The following is a 21,222-nucleotide window of genomic DNA, read 5'->3' on the forward strand; positions in this document are numbered from 1 at the left end:
ATAATCTAAACAGGCACCTTCTGGAGCCTAAATATAGAAAATTTCTACCCTTCTTCTTCACTCCTGTTTGAGAATTTAAAGCAAGTCCTCTATGCTTGGCGCCCAAGTCTCATATTTTTTGCTGTAATTTTCACCAGGCAGGGAAGAGGAGGGCAAGAGATTAAACACCAATTTCCTGAGAGGGAAAGATGGAGCCTATTTAAATGGTAGTTTCAATCTTGTGGCACAAAAATAGCTTAGACGTGTTCCCTTGTGCAGATTTAGGACACTAAGTGATCACCTAGAAATGAAAAATAAACACTTTACTCCCGTCAAATGTAATTACCCAATATTTCAACCCGAGATAATAGCTACATCTAGATATCGGCATGCGTGCGTGTTTGCATTCAAAATAAGTCCAAGCACACCTATCAACTACTAAAATAGCAGCAGCGGAAATGTTCTTTTTCCAGTTAAAGTAATAGTCTCTCTGATCAAAGTCATTAGCAAAATGAACATGGACTTCAGAACACATTAAAATGGCATAAATGTAAATAGTTCCCTGCTTGCTTTAGACTCTTGCCAAGCCCTGCCTGCACCATCCCATGTTTCCCCAGTGAGCGCTGCTGAAGTCACCAACACCTCATGTGGGAAAAGAAAGGCAGCTCCTTGCTCTGCTCAAGGTGTCGGTGACGTCAGCCCCGGAGCAAGGAAAAGCCGTCATCAACGCTCAGATCTCAACAGGGGGAAAAAATGTTTCCAGGTCACCTTTAGCACCAAAAAGCGTAACAAAGGGATCATTCTGGTCTCAACCAAGGCTTTCTGGGTGGCTGCCACGAAGAGAAGGAAATGAGCCCAGAACGCGCTCCGAGGAGGTGCAAGATGTGCAAAGCTCAACTGGAAATACTGAGATTTAAGAGCCACGCAGAGGGAGCTCCGGGCACCAGCCAACCACCCGCCCTCAGGAGCAGGGCTGAATTCAGAAAGCAGCTTTTGCTTCAGTCCCCTGCAAAAAAAGCAGGTGACGCTTGGTACCTGGGGTGGACTTTCCTACCGGATAATAACTTCTGCTCCTAGAGCAGCTTCGATCCAAAGATCACAGCTTTGAGCAGTAAAATTAGGCGTATATAACCTCTGACAGGGAAGCAGTGCTTTATTTTCCATGTGGGAAAGAGACCCAGAGGAAAGGATTTAACTACTTCATGCAATTAGTAGCACAACTGGGATTAGGGCAATGTCATCTGACGTGATGCTGATTTTATTCACAAGGACATCTCTGCTCTGCTCTTCCTCTGCTCCCTGCCAGCTACTGGATGCAAGATCCTGTTTTGTCATCACTTCTCACGTGGCCCTGCAGACCTGCAAACCACTTCAACAACGTCAATCAGTCTTCAAATACTGGACGTAGGGCAGAGCTGCAAGACTGACCCCTCTGAAGGGGTTACGCAAGGCCAGACTTACATGTCCGGTAATGATGTGGATAAATAACCAGTCCCTAATAATAACGCAAGCTCTCGGGGCAGGGACTTGGTCTGAGTCTGCTGGTGCGGCATCCAGTGAAACAGGGCATCGTTGCTTGATTTTGTTTTTTGAGTACAAGTGTAAAAAAAAAAAATATTAAATGAGGATAATGATAGAAAAATACCAGCAGGGTGCCACTAACATCTTCATTAGCAACCTGAGAGAGGATGCAAACAGTAAGGAAATTAAATTTGCAGGTGGTACTAAATAGGGAGTGGGTGACAGCATCAAGAGGACTGAGAAATAATAGAAAAGTCGCAGGAGGGACAGACCAGGAAGAGTCTCCCTTGCCTATGGGAACAAATGGTCACAAGAGTCAAAACAAACTTGTGGGGCTGTTGAAAAAGGCAGGGCCACCATCAAAAGAAAATGAGCAAGACAAGGAACTATTTCATCTTTGGGTGGTAGGTATAATCTGCAAATGTGGCTTGCCCTGCACTTGTGAAATTATTTCTTCCGGAAAATGCAGAAGCTTCAAATACAAGTTGGTGAGGAGGAGAGGCGTGAGTCAAAGCACAGTGCCTGAAAAGAGCCCTGCGGTGACTTAATCTCCGAGAGGTCCCTGCTGCTGCATCACATTACCTTACTTGCTCTTATACTGCAGATCTTTAGAAAATATTTGATGTTTTTTGCATGCCCTAAGTGGCAAAACCACATCATCTTCCCTTCCCTCTCCCCCTGAAGCAAGAAGGAGTCTTTGTACACCAAGGAATGGCTGGATTACACTGCTGACAAGTGGCTTTGGTGCTGGTTGCTGATGAACCTGGGCTGAATCATCAGCGTGAGCAACAGGGATTTCCTACTACCAGCGAGATCCAACTTGGATTTCTGAGCTGGCGCTGCACACTTTTTCATCTTGCTAGCATTCACAATTAAATTAATCTCAGCTTCCTTCAGATGCTGCTCATGATAGTCCACAAAAACATACACTTCCTCATAAACCAGCTTCAGAAGGATGCTCAGATCTCTGAATTCAATCTTACAAGCTAGGGAAATGAATGCTGCATTAAGCGAGCCTGGGAAAAAAATGGACAAAACCACTGTAAAAAGGCAAAAAATTGGGAATTATAAATAGTTTGCAATACGGGAGCAGGAAAAAGCCAGCGAGATGTAAACCGCGAAGTGCCATGGCATCACGGCATTGAGAAGAGAGGTAAATCTCTTGCCTGTAGGTCTGGTAACAGGAATACACTACTGCCACTGGAATACACTACTCTTCCTCCAGTGACTCTGCAGCCAAATGGTGCCAACAAACTGAGAGGAATTTATAGAGAACATAGCTAATTGTGAGGCTCCTCTTTGGGAAGATTAAAAGCTATTTCCTACAGCTCAATTTCCAGATTGCAAGAAGCTGTCACAGCCATTTTACCAATGCATGAAGAACATATCCACAAAGGAAGAGGGGGAATTGTCAGGGAGAGAAAAGTACTTGTCAGAGACCAGGATGTGTTTTTCCACCAAGAAGGATGAGATTCTCCATTTAGAATCACACTGTAAATCAGTGGATGCTACAGGTGCAAAAAAAACCCACAACCTACACTGGCCCCAGTGTCCTTTCCTCTTCTCTCTCCCAAGGCTTGCTCCCCTACAAGGCCAAACACTCCTGCAGATTTCAGTGTATTCCAGTCCCAAAGCTCCCTCTGCTGCTCATACTCCCACCTCTCCTCATTCCGCCCGCGACTAAGAAGAGACACAACCTCATCAGAAACACTCTCTTCATCTCTAGTTTCTGGGCATCTCTCTCCGGTAAAAACCTCACAGGGTTTGGGAAAGCCAGAAGAGCACTTTCTGAGAAACGGCCCCCAGCTGCTGATGCCTCTCCGATTTTCATGGCAAGAAGATGCCCATCAGCTGGGTGTGTCCTCCTCCTCCGTCCCAAGGAATCCATTTATTCCATCTCACAGGATTGGCTTTGTTCACCATCAAGCCCTACACAGTCTGGTGATTCCCATCAGACCAAACCTGACTTGTACAAGTGGCAGTGGAGTGAACAGACATGAAATGGTATTGGGAACAGCCATACTGTGCTTGATACTAAGCTCAGGCTTTGTAAATTAATAAAACACATCCCGAGGAAAGCCGCTGCTCCAGATTTTGGGCATGGAGTCAGTCACACCATCACAGACTCAGACCTCAGGAGGTCTCTAGTCCAACCTCCCGACCAAAGCAAGGTCAACACTGAATTCAGGCGAGGTTGCTCAAGGCTTTGTCCTGTCAGGTCTTGAAAACCTCCACAGATGGAGACTGCACAACCCTCCCGGGCAGTGCCTGCTCCAGTGCTTAGCTGGCCTCATGGGGAATTTTCTTTCTTAAGTCACATTGAACCCTCCCCTTCCAATTTACGATCCTTGCCTCTCATCCTCCTGCCACGTACATCAGCAAAGAGCCTGGCGCTCTCTCTCTATGACATGTAATATTCACCTTTCTCCAGTTACCAGGGTCCTCTCCTGATCTCCATAACCTTTCCAGGGTAAGAGTGGCCTCACAGAGACATCTCCCAACTCTCTCAGCACACGTGGATGCATGCCATCAGCACCCATGGACTTGTACGGGTTGAGATTTCTCAAGAGATTCCTGCTTCAATCCTCCTTCACTACAGGTCATCCCTCTCCTCCTTGAACCCTGCCTCTAGGCATGAGATCTCTGGGAGATCTTGCTGGTGAAGCCTGAGGTGAAGAAGATCTCAGTACCTCAACCTTATCTGTGTCCCTGGTCTCCAAATCATGTGCCTCATTCAGGAAAAGGCCACTTAAACGTCCCTTGACACCCTTGTAAGTCTTGATCCACTGTGATCTCCAGCTGTCCCTCCTCGCCTGTACAGAGGGGCTCTGGATCTCCTCTCTGCAGGGTCTCTGTGAAGACCCTGTGGCTCCCCTGTCCATCCTCCCCGGTGGGAAGGTGCTCACCTCTTCCCACGGCTCCTTCTCCTGGTGACTCGGTGGCCCAAGCAGAGCACAGCTCTCACCAGTGAGGCTGCTGTGACCTCCAGCTCCAGGAAGAGGCACCAGGGAGTTCTAGCAGCTACAGACCTAGATGCCTCTGCCTGGGCCAGGCTACCCTCTCTTATACCAGGGTAGTTGATCCCGCCGGCACCACAGGGCCAGGGACACGGTGCCATGGCACATCACCACCATTGCTGCAGAGTTTTCCACATTTCCACGCTGTCTTGAGTTTCCAGGCCCCTTCACATCCTCTGCCACACAAATCCCTGCAATAACAGCAAAGCCTCTGCTGGCTGTGCTCAGGGAGTTGCTCGCTGCTCTCCAAAAGCAGCCGAACAGGTACTTGACCCTTCCTAATCCAGAGTCCTCCCTGAGACGTGAAGATCAACATAGTTGTACCCAGAGGTAGCAAAAAATTGCTTCCTGGCTGGGCAAAACTTGGAGCAATTCTTTCTATTACGACCCCATGAAGTTTTTTTAAAGAGAAACAATCAGCACTTTAGAAGCCACATCCAGGTAAGACGTAATGTCCCGAGTTTGCCAAATGAAGATGAAAACCTGAAATGCAACATTAATGCATTGCAGGTTCCTGTCTTCCACAGTCCAGCACAGCCACAGCATCCTGGCACACATCCATCCATGCAGCAAGGGAAGCAATGGCTGTCGTGGGCCCATGCAGGATGGTCTCTCAAGGTAGCATTGGTTTAATTAGACAGGTGTGAGTTCTTATTGAAAAGTTTCAGAGTACACGAGAAACTAGTTTCAACAAAACTACCTCACTGCCAGGGAGGCTGACGATGGATTTAGTCTGTATTAGTCCACCACTCCCCTCTACCATTGCTGAAATGCATTTTCTCGGTACGTCCTCTTTCTAGCCATCCAAGACGTGTCATGTCGCCATGTCTTTGCTCACTGCAGTCTCAAATCTCCTTTCAATGTCTTTGCTAGAGCGTCTCACAGAAGCGAGTTACACTACTTTAAAAGTTTGCTGCCTAATGCAAGCTCGTAAAGGTTTATTTGCTGTACTCACCTGCTCATTAAATTGCTCTTGCGATAAACAATCGGTCACGTCCACACAGCCTAGGAGGCACCCTGAGGGATAATCGCTTGGAAATTCCACATCTGCATCAAAAGAAATATCTCTTCAGGGGGCTCACATCCCCACACACATAGCTGGGGTCTTCTAACCCCCAGGTGCCCTTCCCTCCCACCGTGCACATCTAGTTTTTGAGGCAACAAGAAAACAGCAATTTTAACACACTGTCGTTCTTTTTCCAGCTCAGGATCTTCACCATGATAGGACGAAGGTTGGGAGAACTAATTATATATACACCTTTCCCTGATTAGCTTCTGACAGAGGAACATATAGTGCAGGAAGAGCTCCTGGCTCTGATGAGGGAGCAGGCAATCCTGCTGTATGACATTTAAGCTGGGTGACATGCAGAAACACCGCACAAAGAGGCGTGCAGCACAGCCACCAGCATCCTCCTACCCACATGAGAGAATAACATCTTCCTGAGAACCTGCAGCTTTTAGATCCTGACTTCCACAAGGTCCGAATACATGAAAAGCCTTTAGCATCACTGTAAACAGACCGAAGCAGGAGCCACTTCACATACACGCAAGCACACACTCGACAGCTTGTTGCTTGAGCCAAGAATAAAATTAAGTCCTTTGCTGTCAAAAGCTATCAAAGAAATCAGGTGTAATCCAACAGTGTTTGTGCTTGGAGAATGTGACCAGCTAAAGGACGGGGTTGAAGTCTGCCACTATACCCATTCGGCTGACAAAATGCAGAAAGGATGAAGAGAATTTCAAGAACAGAAGGTTAAAAAGCGAAGCAGTAATAACTGCTCAGCAGAGAGGGCTTTCTGACACTGCTCATTACGTGGCTCAATGTACCAAATAATACAAAGATCCAAGGAGAGAAGTTCACCTTTCTGCAGCAGCATTCTGTAGGTGGTCTCCAGTTCAGAGATTTCCTGAGGGGAAGGTCTTTTAGCGGTAGCTGCAATCCATAACCGCCCTCTATGAGATGTGTACCAGGTCCTGCCCTCCACCCTAGAGAACAAAGGAGAATTTAGGACTTAAATTTCAGCAGAAATCACCCACACGGACAGATTTTTCAATCGTACGTTTCGCTACGCAATTCCTGCTGCTAAGCTTTGCCCCGACTATTTAAACTCAAGCAATGTGTCAGCACTACAGAGGAAAGCTGAGATAGACAAGAAATAGTGCCACAAGCAGAGCATGTCCTCACTGCTTTAGAGCAAGAGCAAAAAAGGACATCAATTCCCTGCAAGTACAGCAGTACACCGGACACACGTGTAGGACAATCTGCTCGTACAATTCCCTTACAAGCTCAAAAAGTTACGCACAGTGGGCATGCAATCTAGGGAGTAATAACGGACCACGCATCTGTATGAGGAGGTCGTTAGCTGCAGCTCTCAGGGGTCCTAGCATGGGCATTAGACATCAATGCTGCAGCTGTATTGGAGCATCCCCAGACCACCTGGATGCAAAAGCCGGGCATGTTAGGATTTACGGCATCTGTAGCTTGGGAAGTGAAAAAGGTTTGCTCTCTAGAATGAAAAATTCTGTGAATGAAAGGAAAAAAAAAAAAAGGCTAAAGAAGATTCTTTGTTCTGTATTAGTGGTAGGAAAGGTGAGTTAACATGTCAGGGATGCTGGGCTGAAGGAGCTTCTCTTTGTAACCTGATTCCTAGCCCAGAGTGGGAAGGTGATGGCAAGGGATGGGTGGTGCTTGTTTTTTTTAACCAAAGCCTGGTGCACTGTTGGCTTCTTTGTGATGGACAAAAAGACCAAAAGAACATATTTCACATTTTCAGCTTATTTACCTTTCAAATTCCAGAAAGGTACGCCCCGATTACAGTGTAGAAATCGCAGCCTCTCTCTAAATTTACCCACTGTGAAGAAACTTGTACCTTCCAGATTAGCTACTCTCATGAAAAACCAATTCACCAGGCTTCTCAAACCATCAGTACAGTGGATGAGGAAGCACGGCTTCCAAACCTGGAGCTATCAGTAGGTATCAGTCACTGTACAAAGCAAGAAAGTCCACAGAGGTCCTCTGAGGAACACAACTTCCCAGCTCGCCTACGAAACAAGAGCTGGTCAGGATACAACACATTTCAGGCCACCCCTGTACCTTTTGATTCCTCTTATGAGCAAGGAAGCCCAAGGCTGGTGCATGCTGAGGCACCAACCATCGTCTGAGATCTCCTGCAGCTCTCGATCCTGAATCCGCAACCTGTTCCGCTCCAAGCCAGACTCATTTTCAGCATCCATGGAATGGGTGGCTTTCCGGTGCGGGAGCAAACCAGTTTGGTCCACCCACTTCAGTGTGTTCAAAAGAAACAAGAAAAAGGTTAGCAGCTCTCTAGGAACAATGTATATGAAGTGCAAATCCTATTTGAAGTTTTCCTTCACTTAAGGACAGAGGTATTACTCTTACTGGGATCACTATTCCTTCCTCGCAAGCTCGCTGCGTTTACATGGCATACTTTGGCAGGAGAAAATGCATGGTAGTGCTCCGCTCCGTGCAGCTTTTCCTTTCTATGCATCACAGCTAAACAATGGATTTAAAGAATAAATCTACCTGCTGGCGTTTCAGAGCATTCACAGGATGATACAATTTTCAAAGCATATTCACAGACATCAACACTCAGAACTGGGAATCGTCCAACCTCCAAATGCTTAGCACACACCAAGAACACCATGATTAAAGAGGAAATAGAGGGTAGAGATTATGCCTTTTGGCAATTGGAAATCTGGCAGAAAAGGCTTCATAAATCAGCTGAAAAAGTGACACAACCTTAGGCTGACCCTCAGAAATTCTTCCATGTTCCTGAAGAGGAGGCAGGAGACTAAAACCCCCCAAGAGCAGGGAACAGAGCAGGGCATTGGCAAACCTTTCCTGTCCCCAACTCGGATGGCTAATGAGGATCTCTCGGACACAGGGGAGGAAAGAGGTACTACAAACATGCCAGAACTCACAATTCTTAAGCTCAGCTCTCCCAAAGTTAGTCATTACTCTGGTATAAATCATTCAACCTATACTGACCAAAGGAGCAGGCTGAAGAAGGCGGGGATTCACTAAAACACCAGGATTCAGAGTTGTCTTTGCTTCTGGGCTCCCAGCTGCCTTGCTCAGTGTGCCACAATTAATGGCTTCGATGGTTTCATCCAGTCTGCAAGCACCAAGAAGAGGCATGAAAACTCCCTGCTTCCCCTGACGATGTCTCTGTTCTCCCCGCACAAACGCTTCTGACCCAAAGCATTTTTTTACCACCTCCCCTAGCTAAACAATTTCCTCTCTAGGTCCAATTTCTAATTTGGACAGTCACTCTTACCTACCACAGAAACCCAGCATGGTTTGTGTTTGAGATTAATTGGTTCTGTTGGGATAGGCCTTCTGCAACATCTTTTTCCAGGGCAGCTTTATCTTTAACAGAAGTGCCAGCTACTGAAACCCTGTGCAAAGCCTCGCACAGTTGGGCTTAGGAGGCGGTCTCAGCAGAGTTGTGCTGAAGGAGATGATATGCTGCAAGCCAGAAAGACCCTCAAGGAAGTAAAGGATGTACTACTGCATCCTAGTATCAGAGCTGCCCTTCAAGGAAACGGCTTGCTCGGCATTCCTTACACTTGCTCTTCCAGACTCAGCCAGACCACTATCCATAATGATTTTCACCTCCCTGCTCTCAGGCGTGCCTTCACGCTGCCACTTCTCACTCACTTGCTGTGGTACTCAGCCATGCTGTTGTCTTCCTCCAGGATCTGCCTGCCAGCAAAGTCGATGGTGATTTTTTTGGCAAGCCGAGAAGCGTGACGCAGCTCCCGCAGTTCCTGCTCTCTCTTCTGGAGGGCTTCCCTTTCCTGCTTGGACAGCCACTGGTTGGAGTCGGTGGCAAAGTAATCTGATTCATCGTCAATGACCTGGGTTCGACGCACGCTGGTGAGAAACAACCGTGATGGTAGAAGATGAGCACAGCGGGACAGTGACACAGCACTGCCTGCACCAAACCTGCCTTCCTACTGGTTCCTTTCTGCTCTCTCTAGAGAGCTGGACATCAGGGACGCAAAGCAAGGACATCCAAATGGGACCCATTCAAGAGGTTCAGCCTTGCTCCACCAAATACCAACGCTAAGGTCTCTGTAGCTACAGCCCAGGTTTTAGAAGGAACTCTCTAACATTTCTGCTGAAGGCAGCTTAGCCTGCCAGAGAATTCATACTATTTCACGATAGTCTCACAGCCAGTATCTTACCTTGTCCTGTCAAATTCCAACAACTTGTCTTTGTGTTTCACAGCCATCTCCAGGCCTGCTTTGAGTCTAGCTTCTTGTCGAGGCAGTAAGTCTTTGCTTATGGCATCCAAATTCCCTGAACTTTCAGCACCTGGGATAGAAAACAAAACACAGCTCAACAGTCCATTGTTTAAAGCCCAGTCTTGGTGGGGCTGGCTGCAGAAATACCCCCTAAAACAAATGGCACTCAAGGAGCTAAAAGAAGAACCTTGCACCAAGACCAGCACCTTTCCAAACCAGGTTCAAGCCCCGATTTTCCCTCTAGCCCCTTTCACAGAATTCCTTCCTCCAAAGAGGAGGAAGCATTTAAACACTACAGTGACAACATCTAGGTAGCGTTTAGATAGAGGGTCTTGGTCTTTGATTCTCCTTCACCCTTCCCTAACAATTCGGGCAGTCCAAATTCCACCCATCACCAACCGCAGGCCTCAAGTGCACTCCTAAAAGCCAAATTCTCTCCAAAGTGTTGTTACCTCCACAAAGAGGCTCTTGGTCATGACAGATCACTGACAATAGCCTGTTATGCACAGAGCAAGCTTTCCGTCTGCTGCTGTATGAGCCTCTCGTAAATGAAATCCTCCCCCAACACACCTCGGCAGGTTTTTCAGACCAGCTATTGTTAGAGATGGAGAAATCTATTCCCAGCAACGATCTCCTCTTTCTTACCGCTTCTGGCAAGGGGCCAAAACCCAACCAACCAAACAAAAGGCAAGGGGGAAAAAAAAAATAAAAAAGGTTTGCATCAAAGCTACAATGGAACAAACCCGTGTATTTCACAGAAGACATCACGCAGGCTAACGCCTTTATTTCAGGGAAACAAAAAAGCCTGTATTTCCCTGCCGTCGCTGATCCACATTTTTTCACTCCCGAGACAAATAGCTATCCTCGTTTCAGCTTTCACCTACACAGATAACGCACAAAGCGAGACCTGCCAGGGGCAGAAGGGAAGACCGATAAAATGGGTAAGAAAAAGGGATCCTGATGTACATCAGGATCTCTACAGGAAGATTATAAACAGACCGACTCTGCGATCAGCTATTATTCTCAAGGACTTACAGGACCTCCTGCCATCTCAGCAGCTCTAAAGAGAAGTTGACACCGAGACCCAGAGTAAATATTTCCCCAGTTCTTCAGCAAAGTGTATTTTTCAACCAAGAACACCGTGACCTTGGCTATATTTCAGCTAAACTCAGACAAACATCCCCGTAATGCACAGGTCTTCGTTGGGAGACTGGGTATTATCTCCTCTTGCTTTCCTTGGCTCTGTTCCTATTTTTAGCTCCCAAGATAAGTGTTAGACAAGAAGAGTCATTAGAAAATATTAACCACCACCTCTCTAGACCCAGCAAATCAGATAGCAGCACTTCACCTTCCACAGCACACATTCCACATGAGACTGAGACTTACCCTAATTTTCAAGGACTGCTACAATGATCCAGTTCGTGTGATTGATTCAGGAATGCCTAACGAGCAGCCTTGGGGCCTCTGGGTAAGGACACCATACGCTGCCATTTGACACTCAACAGTTATCACCTCTGTTGAAGCCCGCAAACGCTGCCGAGTGCTTGCTGAGAGGATATAAGGAGCCAGCTTCCCAACCATGCTTTTGATGCCCACCACAAACACCATGCAGCAATGAGGGCAAGTGGCTCAGCAAAGTCCGAAGCAAATAAAGTTCACAAACTGTCCCGGCAATTTACATCCCAGAGAAACGTTCAGGTGTCAGCTCCCGAGAAAGAATTACTTTTAGAATTTGCCAACAATTCTTTAAAATTCGGATGAATGGATCTAGACAACTTACACACCAGGACACACACACATTCACTGTTACACAACATCAAGGTCAGCGTAGCACAGTGAGGCAGAGGAGGGCCCCTGCTGTCGCATAACTGACTGGATTCATTGTATTACAGGTACGCAGTTGCTACTGACCTGCCATGAGCTTCTTCAGCAACTTCTGGCTCTTGTTTGAGTCCCGTTGAAGAATGTCCTGCTCTTCTTTAGTGCACACCTAAGGAAAAAATGAAGACAGGAAGGACGTCACATGCTTGACCAGCTTCAGAGCCTTGGGACAACAGCTCAGGGTAAGCTGTTTAAAATGGCCAAGATAGTCCACATGGGGAGAATCCTGAAAGCTCGTTCTTTACTAAAAGCGATCCATGAGAAATGTACAGCCTGGTCTTTCTCAGTTCTGTGGGTGGGCACACTGCTAGGTGATCTCAAAGGATGAGAAATGCACTCAGAACCTCCTCGAGCAGATGAACAATGCTTAACACAGAGGTCCTCTCTCTTGGTTGGCCACTTGGAGTTAAACAGATCTTTAAAAATAGCAACTGATCTGATTCAAAACGTTTTCTTCATCCAACCAATATTTTCCTCTCTCCTGAAGTTAACCTTGCTGAGTCTGTGGTCGTTAACTTGCCCCCTTTTTCCAAGAGGTGCCTTTTCAACCAAATACAGGGTATAACAGGTATCCCAAATGATGCATGCAGCGCAAGTGCTGAAGAAAAGGCAGCACACCGGCCACGGCTATGTCTCCTGCCCCTTACAAGTCTAACAGGGCTGTGCCTAGGATGGGGCTGAAGCCTTGCACATATTTTGGACACTACTGCAGCGCGCAGGACAGCCACAGGAGAGTGTCATAAACCAGGCAAGTTCCAAAATGATGTAAATTATGAGGGAAACCTCTCCGCTCTCTGATGCAGCACACCATAAAAGAAACACAAAGTGACTCAAAGCCACAGCAGTTCTCCTTCCCCTAGGAGGAGATAGTACAGGTTCTTTGGTGCACAGCTTTAGAGCTTGGAAGACTTTGCCAGAGGAGCTTTGATCTGAGAGGAGAGGCTAATTCAGCTCCATGCCATTCCAAAGCCCTGAGCAAACCAGGTCACGTTTAAGCACGGCAAATTAAAACCACCTCATTACTAACCAGAGCACCACAGAACAAGCAGGGTCCAGAGCCCTCCTGCTCACAGACAATGCGCCCGCAAACCAAGCAGTTGTTGACGAGCTTGTGCTTCTGGCCCAGGCACTCGCAGGCGTGACGCCCAGGGATCAGGACGGCCAGCTTGTCTTGCCCCTCCTTGGTATACAGGCTGACATATTTGGGCTTCTTCTTAGAGGAATTGCTACTGCTGCTGACTCCACTGCTGTTCTCCTGTGCCTGAGAAGCAAAAAAAATAAACAAACAAACTGTACTCACACTGCAATACCAGCAGCAAAGGGAAAGCACTGACCCTTGAACAGGCTGGGGAGACTCAGACAAGCGTTATTCTGCCTAACTGGAATGAAACTTGGACCAAACCCCAGATTCAACGGAAAGACAAGCTTAGGCCTGCCAGAAAAGGTCCAAGGACTCTAAACAAAGTAAGGACATAAGGATGTTGCTGATCCACTTGATGTTTGCTGCCTCTGAAAGCTAAAACTGCTTGGGTCTAGACGGCAGGCGTGCCGTCAGTCCTCCAGACCTGCAATAATATCAACTCACAGGTATTTAACAGCTTCAAACAGCAGCTCAGCTATTCCCAGATTTATTTTCAAGGGCTATTTAGGTTATAGCAACCCCCTGTTCATAACTATGAAGTCCTGTGTCTGCCTAACCCCAGAAACAGAGCTGCTGGTGGCAGCAGTACCTCTTCATTCACAGCCAGTTCAACCCCAGCATTTTTTACGTTTTCCACCCGGCACAGCCCCCTGAGCACAGGTTTTCCATGTGCTGCACATTCAAGCATTTAGCTGTAATGTAAATTCTTCTCCTTGTTTCATGACTTGGTGTTCATGATTCAGTGATTCACCTCTCTGAGTTTCAAGCAGGGGCTGCATATCTAAGCTTTCAGCCAGGACAAAGTAGAGAAACCGTGATCAGAACCAAAGCAAGATATTTTAGATGATAGCTGGATTAATAATCTGATAGTGGAATTCTCTGTCCTCTCCTTCAAACCTTACACCTTGGTCAAAGAAACAAAGGGCTCCTTCTCCCACCAAACATCTCCAGCAGGTACCGGTTGAGAAGTGAATTGTTGAGAAGTTAATTGCAGGAATTAATTACAGCACAGAAATCATTCCAGAGGAACAGAACAAAGTCAACTGCTACCATTTCTGCGGCAATACTCAAAAACAGGTGCTTTGAAAAGTAAGCACAACACACTCCAGGCACAAACCTGTCTCGTAACACTAGATGAGACTGGTTTCAACCATGAATTGCATGCTAGGCCTGACCATAAAGACTACAATTAATTACCCTTATCTATTTCAGCAAGCAGCATTCCAATATAAATGCACTCTCTGGCCTTTAGCTGTCATATCTGTGACACACTTGAAAATCCTCTTGCAGCTCAACCACAGCTTTTCTTTGCCTCTCTTCACCACAGTCTCTCTCAGCAATAGGAAAGAGGATTTCTTGAAAACCCTTTCCCAAAAAGCCTGTTTTCATTCACCACAGAACAACAGCTCGCTTTCTCTGCCTGCTGCACGCCGGAGGCTCGCTCCCGCTCCCTGATCCACACCTCAGCTGGCACCACTTCTATGTCCCATGTCCTCCCACGCTGCTTTTCTCAGTGATGGTGCCGTGCTGTGGCATCAGGACACCTCTTGACTTGACTCCTTTTACCTGCTCAGCTCTCAATAGTAGCAGGCTGCTGGTTTAGTGACAAGTGGGCACAACATTTCCAGTCCCCCCAGTTCCGTCCAACTGGCTTTACTACCACTGCCAGATCCAAACACTACTGTTAGGAAAAAAACAAAACCAGATAAAGCAAACTCTGGCAGAGCTTTCCCAGTGTTCTTTTTCATTAGGTTAGAAGATAACTACAAGGAAATGGAACACCGCTGTCCATTTTTAACCCCCAGTTCAAAAAAAGTGCATTTTTTAGCTTTCAAACAAATACTTTTACAAACTTTTTAAGCATTTGCAGTTCCCCTGCTACAAAAACCTCAACTGAAAAATGTAACTTTAAGTTCCACCATTTATTCAGGTGCATCCCTGACTTTCAGGATTTGGGTGTTGCTCAGGCAGAGCTGCACCTCGATAAATCATGGAATTTGATTTTGAGAGGTGCAACGTGCTCGATATTTACAGCATGAAGGACTCCACTAAAAGTCTAACGATGCACGTCAAGCGCACGCGCTTATTTCTGCAGAGCACGTTCTTATGCTTCAGAGGGCAATAGTGTGATGTGTTGTATTTGATGCAACCTGGCACCACAGCTGGATCCGTACCTAAGGAAGGGGACTGGGTTCCCAGCAAGCAGCTGTGAGCCAAAACCCACTGCACCAGAAATAAAACCCAGAAATTCAGTCTGGGTAATTACAAGGACGTTTAGCAGCAAAGATCATCAAATTTGATGTGCTGACTGTGGTAAACGGTTCTGCTGAATAGAAAGCAAGATTGCTGCAAAAAGTTAGTGAACTATCACAGAGAAAGGCAACTGTTGCTTGCTGCATGGCCTTGTGCTGCTTGAAAATAGCAGGATTTACTGTTTTTTAGCGTTTCTATGCTCTTATTTTGCAGTTTCTTTCATTGCAGCTCAGACTGTTTATGAATACTGCAAAAAAAAGTCTCCACAAAATCGAACGACGTCTCAGTCTCAACACTAAAAGTGCAGGAGTTGAGCTGAACAGGAGAGGAAAGCAGCCAAACCAGAGCTGCTGCTCAGCAGAAAGGCACTCACTACAGCTCTCGGATTCCTCTATCTAGCGCCCAAGGCTTCCTCTCTGAAGCAGCCTGAAATATTTCAGTTGCCAATTAAAACTTTATTCAGCGTGACTGGGAATTTTTAAATACAGCAAGACAGAATGTTCTACCCACTTGGTGGCTTAATTCCTCAACTTTCACACCTCTGCCTTAAAGAAATACCTTTTATTACTAATTATAGCATCTACTTCCATTGTCCGCTCTCTCCTCCAGGCTTCTTTGGGGGGAGTAAAATCCATTTTGACATAGTCACCACCTGATGATTATTTTACTCTCCATTATAGGCCCAAACATACACCATCTTCCTCCCCATCCCCAGATTATTTGCCCCACAGCGATGAAAGACTCCCAGACACGCACACAGAGGGTACGAACACGGCCTGTCCAAACCCGCAGTCAGCTTTGAACAGCGGACGCACAGGAACTGCCGCCCCTCTCATTGCAAGTGGGCGACCATACAACTCGCTGCCAGTGCGCTTGCAGTGTGGGACCCTCGCCTATCCCAACGGCTGCCACAGTATTTGCTTAGGTTATAGCTTGTGGCTGCCACGCTGCATGCTGTCTATGAGTGAACAAAGACACACAAACGTGTGTCTCACAGAAGCTGTGCTATTTATAAGACAAGGTTTGTACGGGGAGGCAAGCATTTATTAGACACAGTGAGGTAGCTGGGAAACACAAACACATTTTCAGGACTCTGATAACGAAGGATTCGTACTTCTGAAAGCTTATTTCCGCTTTCCAATCCTATCTTTTGTTGGTGTTCCATCCTACCTTTCCCCGCCACCCAGATTCAAAGCATGCCCTCGGCACCCAGAGACACACAGCCTGCCCTCCTGTACCAGACACACTCACCTTCGCCAGGTCGAGGGGGGTTTTTACTTCCTCTACAGGCGCACTTGGCTCAGCGTACGCAGGCATCTCCTGCTTGTTCCTTCCTTTGCGTTTACCCTTTTTTGCTTGATCTCCAGCGCGAGGCACTTCCGAAGTCTCTGGAAGTGTGCAAAAGCACAAAGAAAGGCTGGGTAACTAGCAGCAAGAGAAAGATGTCCCTGAACTCTTACTTGGTGAATGAAAATGGGCTTTATGCTGCCACGAAGAACAGAAATAGGACCAATCACGGGCTTTCATGGCATGTAATGTTTATAAACAGAATAACTGAGACAAGCTTATTTGAGACTTGAATTCCTTTCTCCGCGTAGCACTCACCATCCTTTTTCCGATACACTGGCAAAGGCTCGGACAGCAGCTCAGAGGATTTCCGCCACCTGGCCAGCAGTTCTTCTACAAACCGACCCTTCTTCCCATCAGTCCCCTGAATGAGGTCAACGACGTACTCCCGGATCTCGTCCTCGTTTGTTATTGACAAGATGTACCTGCAAGAGGACGGGATGGAGAAAAATGGGTAAGGGGACTTCTGTTCTGAGGAAACCAATGGTCTAATCACACACGTATGCAATTTATCTCTCCTCTTCAGATCAGGTTTCTGTAGGGGCCATGGGAAGAAATGGGCTTATGAATCAAATTTTGAGGCAGGCACTTTGGGAAATCCCTTGTGGCCGTTTCACTGAAAAAAACCTAAAGTAAATTATCTTCCTCCCCCTATTCCACAGCAGTGACATCCCCCCGACCCTTCTGCCAAACACTAAAAAAACTCACCCTGAGACTCCGGTTGCCACCCTGTCACGTAAAAAAAAATCTAACCACAAGCCAACAAGCTCCCGCTTAAACACAAGCAGACAGCAGCGTGCCCTTCCTCACCTACCCACAAGGACCCCACACCCCTCCCCAGCACCTCTCACCCCCCTAGTCCCCTCACGGGGCACCCACCTGAGGGACAACCCAGGGCGCAGATTTCTGGGTCCCCCCACAGCGGCTCTGAAAACACCATTTTCCCTCTGCGTTGGCCCATGGGGCCGAGAGGGACGCGGAGGCGACACAAGGGGCCACCGCGGCCTCTCGCTGCTGGCCAGGGAGGAGGAACCCGCTAGGCCGCCGGGGAAGACACGGCCCCGAACGAGGCCCGCCCCGGCTCCTGCTCACACCGGCTCCTGCCCGCCCCGGTTCCTGCTCGCCCCGGCGCCCCCGGCCCCGCTCACCTCACGACCTCCTCGCCGACGTCCAGCCCGAAGTCTCCGCGCAGGTGCTGGACGCACCAGGCCAGGAGCGGGCTGGGCGCCGCCATCTTCCGCGCGGGGGAAGGGAAACGGCGCCGCACCGCCCCGACACCCTCCCCGCCCCCCCGGGAACGCGGCCGCGGCGCCACCGTTCCGGGCCCCGGTTCTCGCCATGGGGACTCTCCCGGGGCTGAAGGCGAGCGAAAGCAGCCCTCATCCCCCTCCTCGCTGCTGAGGAAGTGGGGCCGGAAGATGAGCTGAGGCTGGGGGACCGGCAGCAGCCCCTGCCCTCGCTGAGCATCCTCCCCAGGCCCGGCGGGGAGGGAACGGGCTGACCCGGGCGGGGTGGAGGGCTCTGGGGGGGCACGGCGGGGAGGGTGGGGTACGGGGAAGGGGCCCCGAGCCGCCTGCTCGGGAGCACCCCCTCGGTATCTGAGCTCCCTGTCACCCTGCGGTGAATCCGTTCGCCGCCAGCCCGCGTACTTGTGCCACACGGGTGACCGCAGAGCTCTGCCAAAGGGACCCCCCCGCTCTGAAACTGCTCCCTTCCCCTTGCTCACGGTTAGGAAACATCTGCGGAGCCAGCTCTTCTCTCGCTCGTAAAACTCCTCCGAAGTCAAAGGGCAGAAGCGGTGTAAGTTTGCATAAAGGAAAAAATGCAGCTCACCAGCCTCCGTAGGCTTCTGGGGATGGGGATACTTGGGGTTAGGCTTAGGCTTCAGGTGTCATAGGCCACTCTAAAAACCAAACAAAAAATACATCACAAAGAGAGTAAAAACATATTATTCTCAGCTCACAGGTCTGTTTCATGTGCCAGCACCACAAGATAGAAGGGAAGGGAGAATTATGCCATCATTAAAGAAAAAAAAACCAGCACTAAAAGCCTGATTAAGCAAACGCACATTAGGATGAACATGAAAAGATAAAGGGAACAATAACTGTTGGAAAAGGAGGGAATGTATTTGGGACCAACATCACTGAGACACTGGACACACTGGAGGAGGACAGTGAGATTTCTTAGAAAAAACCAGCTCCAGCTGGGTATCAGAGAATGATGTTCATCACCTCTGCAAAGGCAAAAGCCTCTGGCTCCAGCAGCTGCCGGACTAAAGCACAGCGAGACCCTCAGCTGCCCACACAGCTCCCATCATGTTCGCAGGGTGCAGCTGCCACAAAGGAGCCTCACATCGGGGAGACCGTGCTTTAATTTGTCACAACATGATCTGTTGCTGAAATTGGGGGTGCCTGGCCTTCCTCCCTACGTGCTGCTTAGCTACGTCTTCATACGGCGAGGCTTCACTTGCACGTCAGAGGGAGCTCCAGGCATAGCCTGGAGGCAGAGATAACAAATGGTCCCATACCTGTCTGGGCTCCATGCTTAGTCGGGCTCCCGAGCTGCCTGGGTGTCCCTCCTGGCATGCTGTCTTGCTCACCGGCGACCTGGACCTTGCTCCCCAGGGACCTGGATGACCCCCTGGCACTGCCCATCCATTCACAGGCCACCACCACACTTGCACGGTCTGGCGGTGTGTTTGGTCCAGGAACAGATCTTGCTGGAAAAGACCATGAAGAAACATCATTTTTCAGCCAAAGCAGTTCTCCCACCCTGTTCCCTGCGAACTTATGCTTAATCCACCTGAACTCACGCCGGTGCTGAAAAAAAAGCATCTAACGGCAGTCTTGGACCAAAATGTGACATGTTGGGGGGGTTTCCGTCCTCCCAGCCATTGTGGCTCGCTGATATGTTTTTTAAAATGCTGTAGGCCGACAGGAAACTGTTGGGAGCCAAGGCTTCATCTCTGCAAGTGCCTGGGAAGGGAACAGACTTCCCTCTCTCAGAAAGGCTCGGCAGTGTCGGCGGCCCTGCTCGCAGCTGGGCACGGCCTTCACAATTTGTCGTGGGAGGGAGCAATACCACTCCTCCTCAGAATCACAGAATCACTAAGGTTGGAAAAGACCTGTAAGATCATCAAGTCCAACCATCAACTAACACCACTAAACCACGTCCCACAGTGCCTCGTCCACACGTTCCTTGAACACCTCCAGTGAGGGTGACTCCACCACCTCCCTGGGCAGCCTATTCCAGTGCTTCACCACTCTCTCAGGAAAGACATTTTTCCTAATATCCAGCCTGAACCTCCCCTGGTGCAACTTGAGGCCATTTCCTCTTGTCCTGTCGCTAGTCACTTGGGAGAAGAGACCAACACCCACCTCACCACAACCCCCTTTCAGGTAATTGTAGAGAGCGAGAAGGTCTCCCCTCAGCCTCCTCTTCTGCAGACTAAACAACCCCAGTTCCCTCAGCCACTCCTCACAAGCTGCTCATAAGCCGCTCCTCCTCCTCCTCTCCCCTCATACTGCTGCCGTATCAGTAAGGATGAGTGCCAGTGATGGGCTGTGGGACATGGGTGCCAGCCCCTGCAGCAAGGAGGGCGTCAGGGAGGGAGCAGCGGGCAGCAAGAGCCCTGCTGCCCTGGAGGGAAGGCTTGGGACATCCGTGTGCCACCTCCTTCCCGGGGGACAGCGCTGGGGCTGAAGGCCTGACCGGCGTGGGGAGGCGAGCCGGGGCGGGGGCCGCGGCCGTGCAGCCTTCGACGGCCCTGTGCGTCCGGCACAGGTATCCCCTGCCCCGGGAGGGAGCCGCGGCTGTTGTCACCCGGTGGCGGCTGAGGGGAGCGACCCTTAGGGGACCCGCGCTGAGGGGAGCGGGCTCGAGGGACCGGCGCTGAGGGGAGAGACGCTGAGGGGAGCCGGCTGAGGGGGACCGGCGCTGAGGGGAGCCGGCTGAGGGGGACCGGCGCTGAGGGGAGCGGGCTCAAGGGACCGGCGCCGAGGGGAGCCGGCTGAGGGGGACCCGCGCTGAGGGGAGCGGGCTGCGGGCAGAGGCGCTGAGGGGACCCGCTCTGACGAGGCCCGCGTTGAGGGCGGCGGCGCTGAGGGGACCGCTCCGAGAGGAGCGGGCTGAGGGGAGCGGGCTGAGGGGGACCGGCGCTGAGGGGAGCGGGCTCGAGGGACAGGCCCTGAGGGGACGGGGCTGAGGGGACCCGCGCTGAGGGGAGCGGGCTGCGGGCAGAGGCGCTGAGGGGGACCCACGCTGACGGGGCCCGCGTTGAGAGCGGCGGCGCTGAGGGGATCGCTCCGAGAGGAGCGGGCTGAGGGGAGCGGGCTGAGGGGAGCGGGCTGAGGGGACGGGGCTGAGGGGACCCGCGCTGAGGGAGACCCGCGCTGAGGGGAGCGGGCTGCGGGCAGAGGCGCTGAGGGGACCCGCTCTGACGAGGCCCGCGTTGAGGGCAGCGGCGCTGAGGGGACCGCTCCGAGAGGAGCGGGCTGAGGGGAGCGGGCTGAGGGCGACCGGCGCTGAGGGGAGCGGGCTCGAGGGACAGGCCCTGAGGGGACGGGGCTGAGGGGACCCGCGCTGAGGGGAGCGGGCTGCGGGCAGAGGCGCTGAGGGGGACCCACGCTGACGGGGCCCGCGTTGAGAGCGGCGGCGCTGAGGGGATCGCTCCGAGAGGAGCGGGCTGAGGGGAGCGGGCTGAGGGGAGCGGGCTGAGGGGACGGGGCTGAGGTGACCCGCGCTGAGGGAGACCCGCGCTGAGGGGAGCGGGCTGAGGGGAGCGGGCTGAGGGGACGGGGCTGAGGGGACCCG

The 21,222-nt window shown here is 50.1% G+C and overlaps 1 protein-coding gene across 1 annotated transcript in view; it reads right to left on the reverse strand.

Moving 5' to 3' along the window:
- The window catches only part of TRIP4 (thyroid hormone receptor interactor 4), a 32,940-nt gene extending 15,296 nt beyond the window's left edge, over positions 1–17,644 (reverse strand). The window contains exons 1-11 of the mRNA XM_059823949.1: positions 17,559–17,644; positions 16,640–16,835; positions 16,315–16,449; positions 12,697–12,930; positions 11,700–11,778; positions 9,729–9,858; positions 9,199–9,414; positions 8,527–8,653; positions 7,612–7,799; positions 6,379–6,503; positions 5,473–5,564 (exon numbers count right to left, since the gene is read on the reverse strand). Of these exons, the coding sequence (XP_059679932.1) occupies positions 5,473–5,564; positions 6,379–6,503; positions 7,612–7,799; positions 8,527–8,653; positions 9,199–9,414; positions 9,729–9,858; positions 11,700–11,778; positions 12,697–12,930; positions 16,315–16,449; positions 16,640–16,835; positions 17,559–17,644 (1,608 nt within the window). The remainder of the gene's footprint in view (positions 1–5,472; positions 5,565–6,378; positions 6,504–7,611; positions 7,800–8,526; positions 8,654–9,198; positions 9,415–9,728; positions 9,859–11,699; positions 11,779–12,696; positions 12,931–16,314; positions 16,450–16,639; positions 16,836–17,558) is intronic.
- Positions 17,645–21,222: the final 3,578 nt, after the last annotated feature.

This window comes from Gavia stellata, chromosome 13, assembly GCF_030936135.1.
Source record: "Gavia stellata isolate bGavSte3 chromosome 13, bGavSte3.hap2, whole genome shotgun sequence".
In the NCBI taxonomy this organism is placed as follows: domain Eukaryota; kingdom Metazoa; phylum Chordata; class Aves; order Gaviiformes; family Gaviidae; genus Gavia; species Gavia stellata.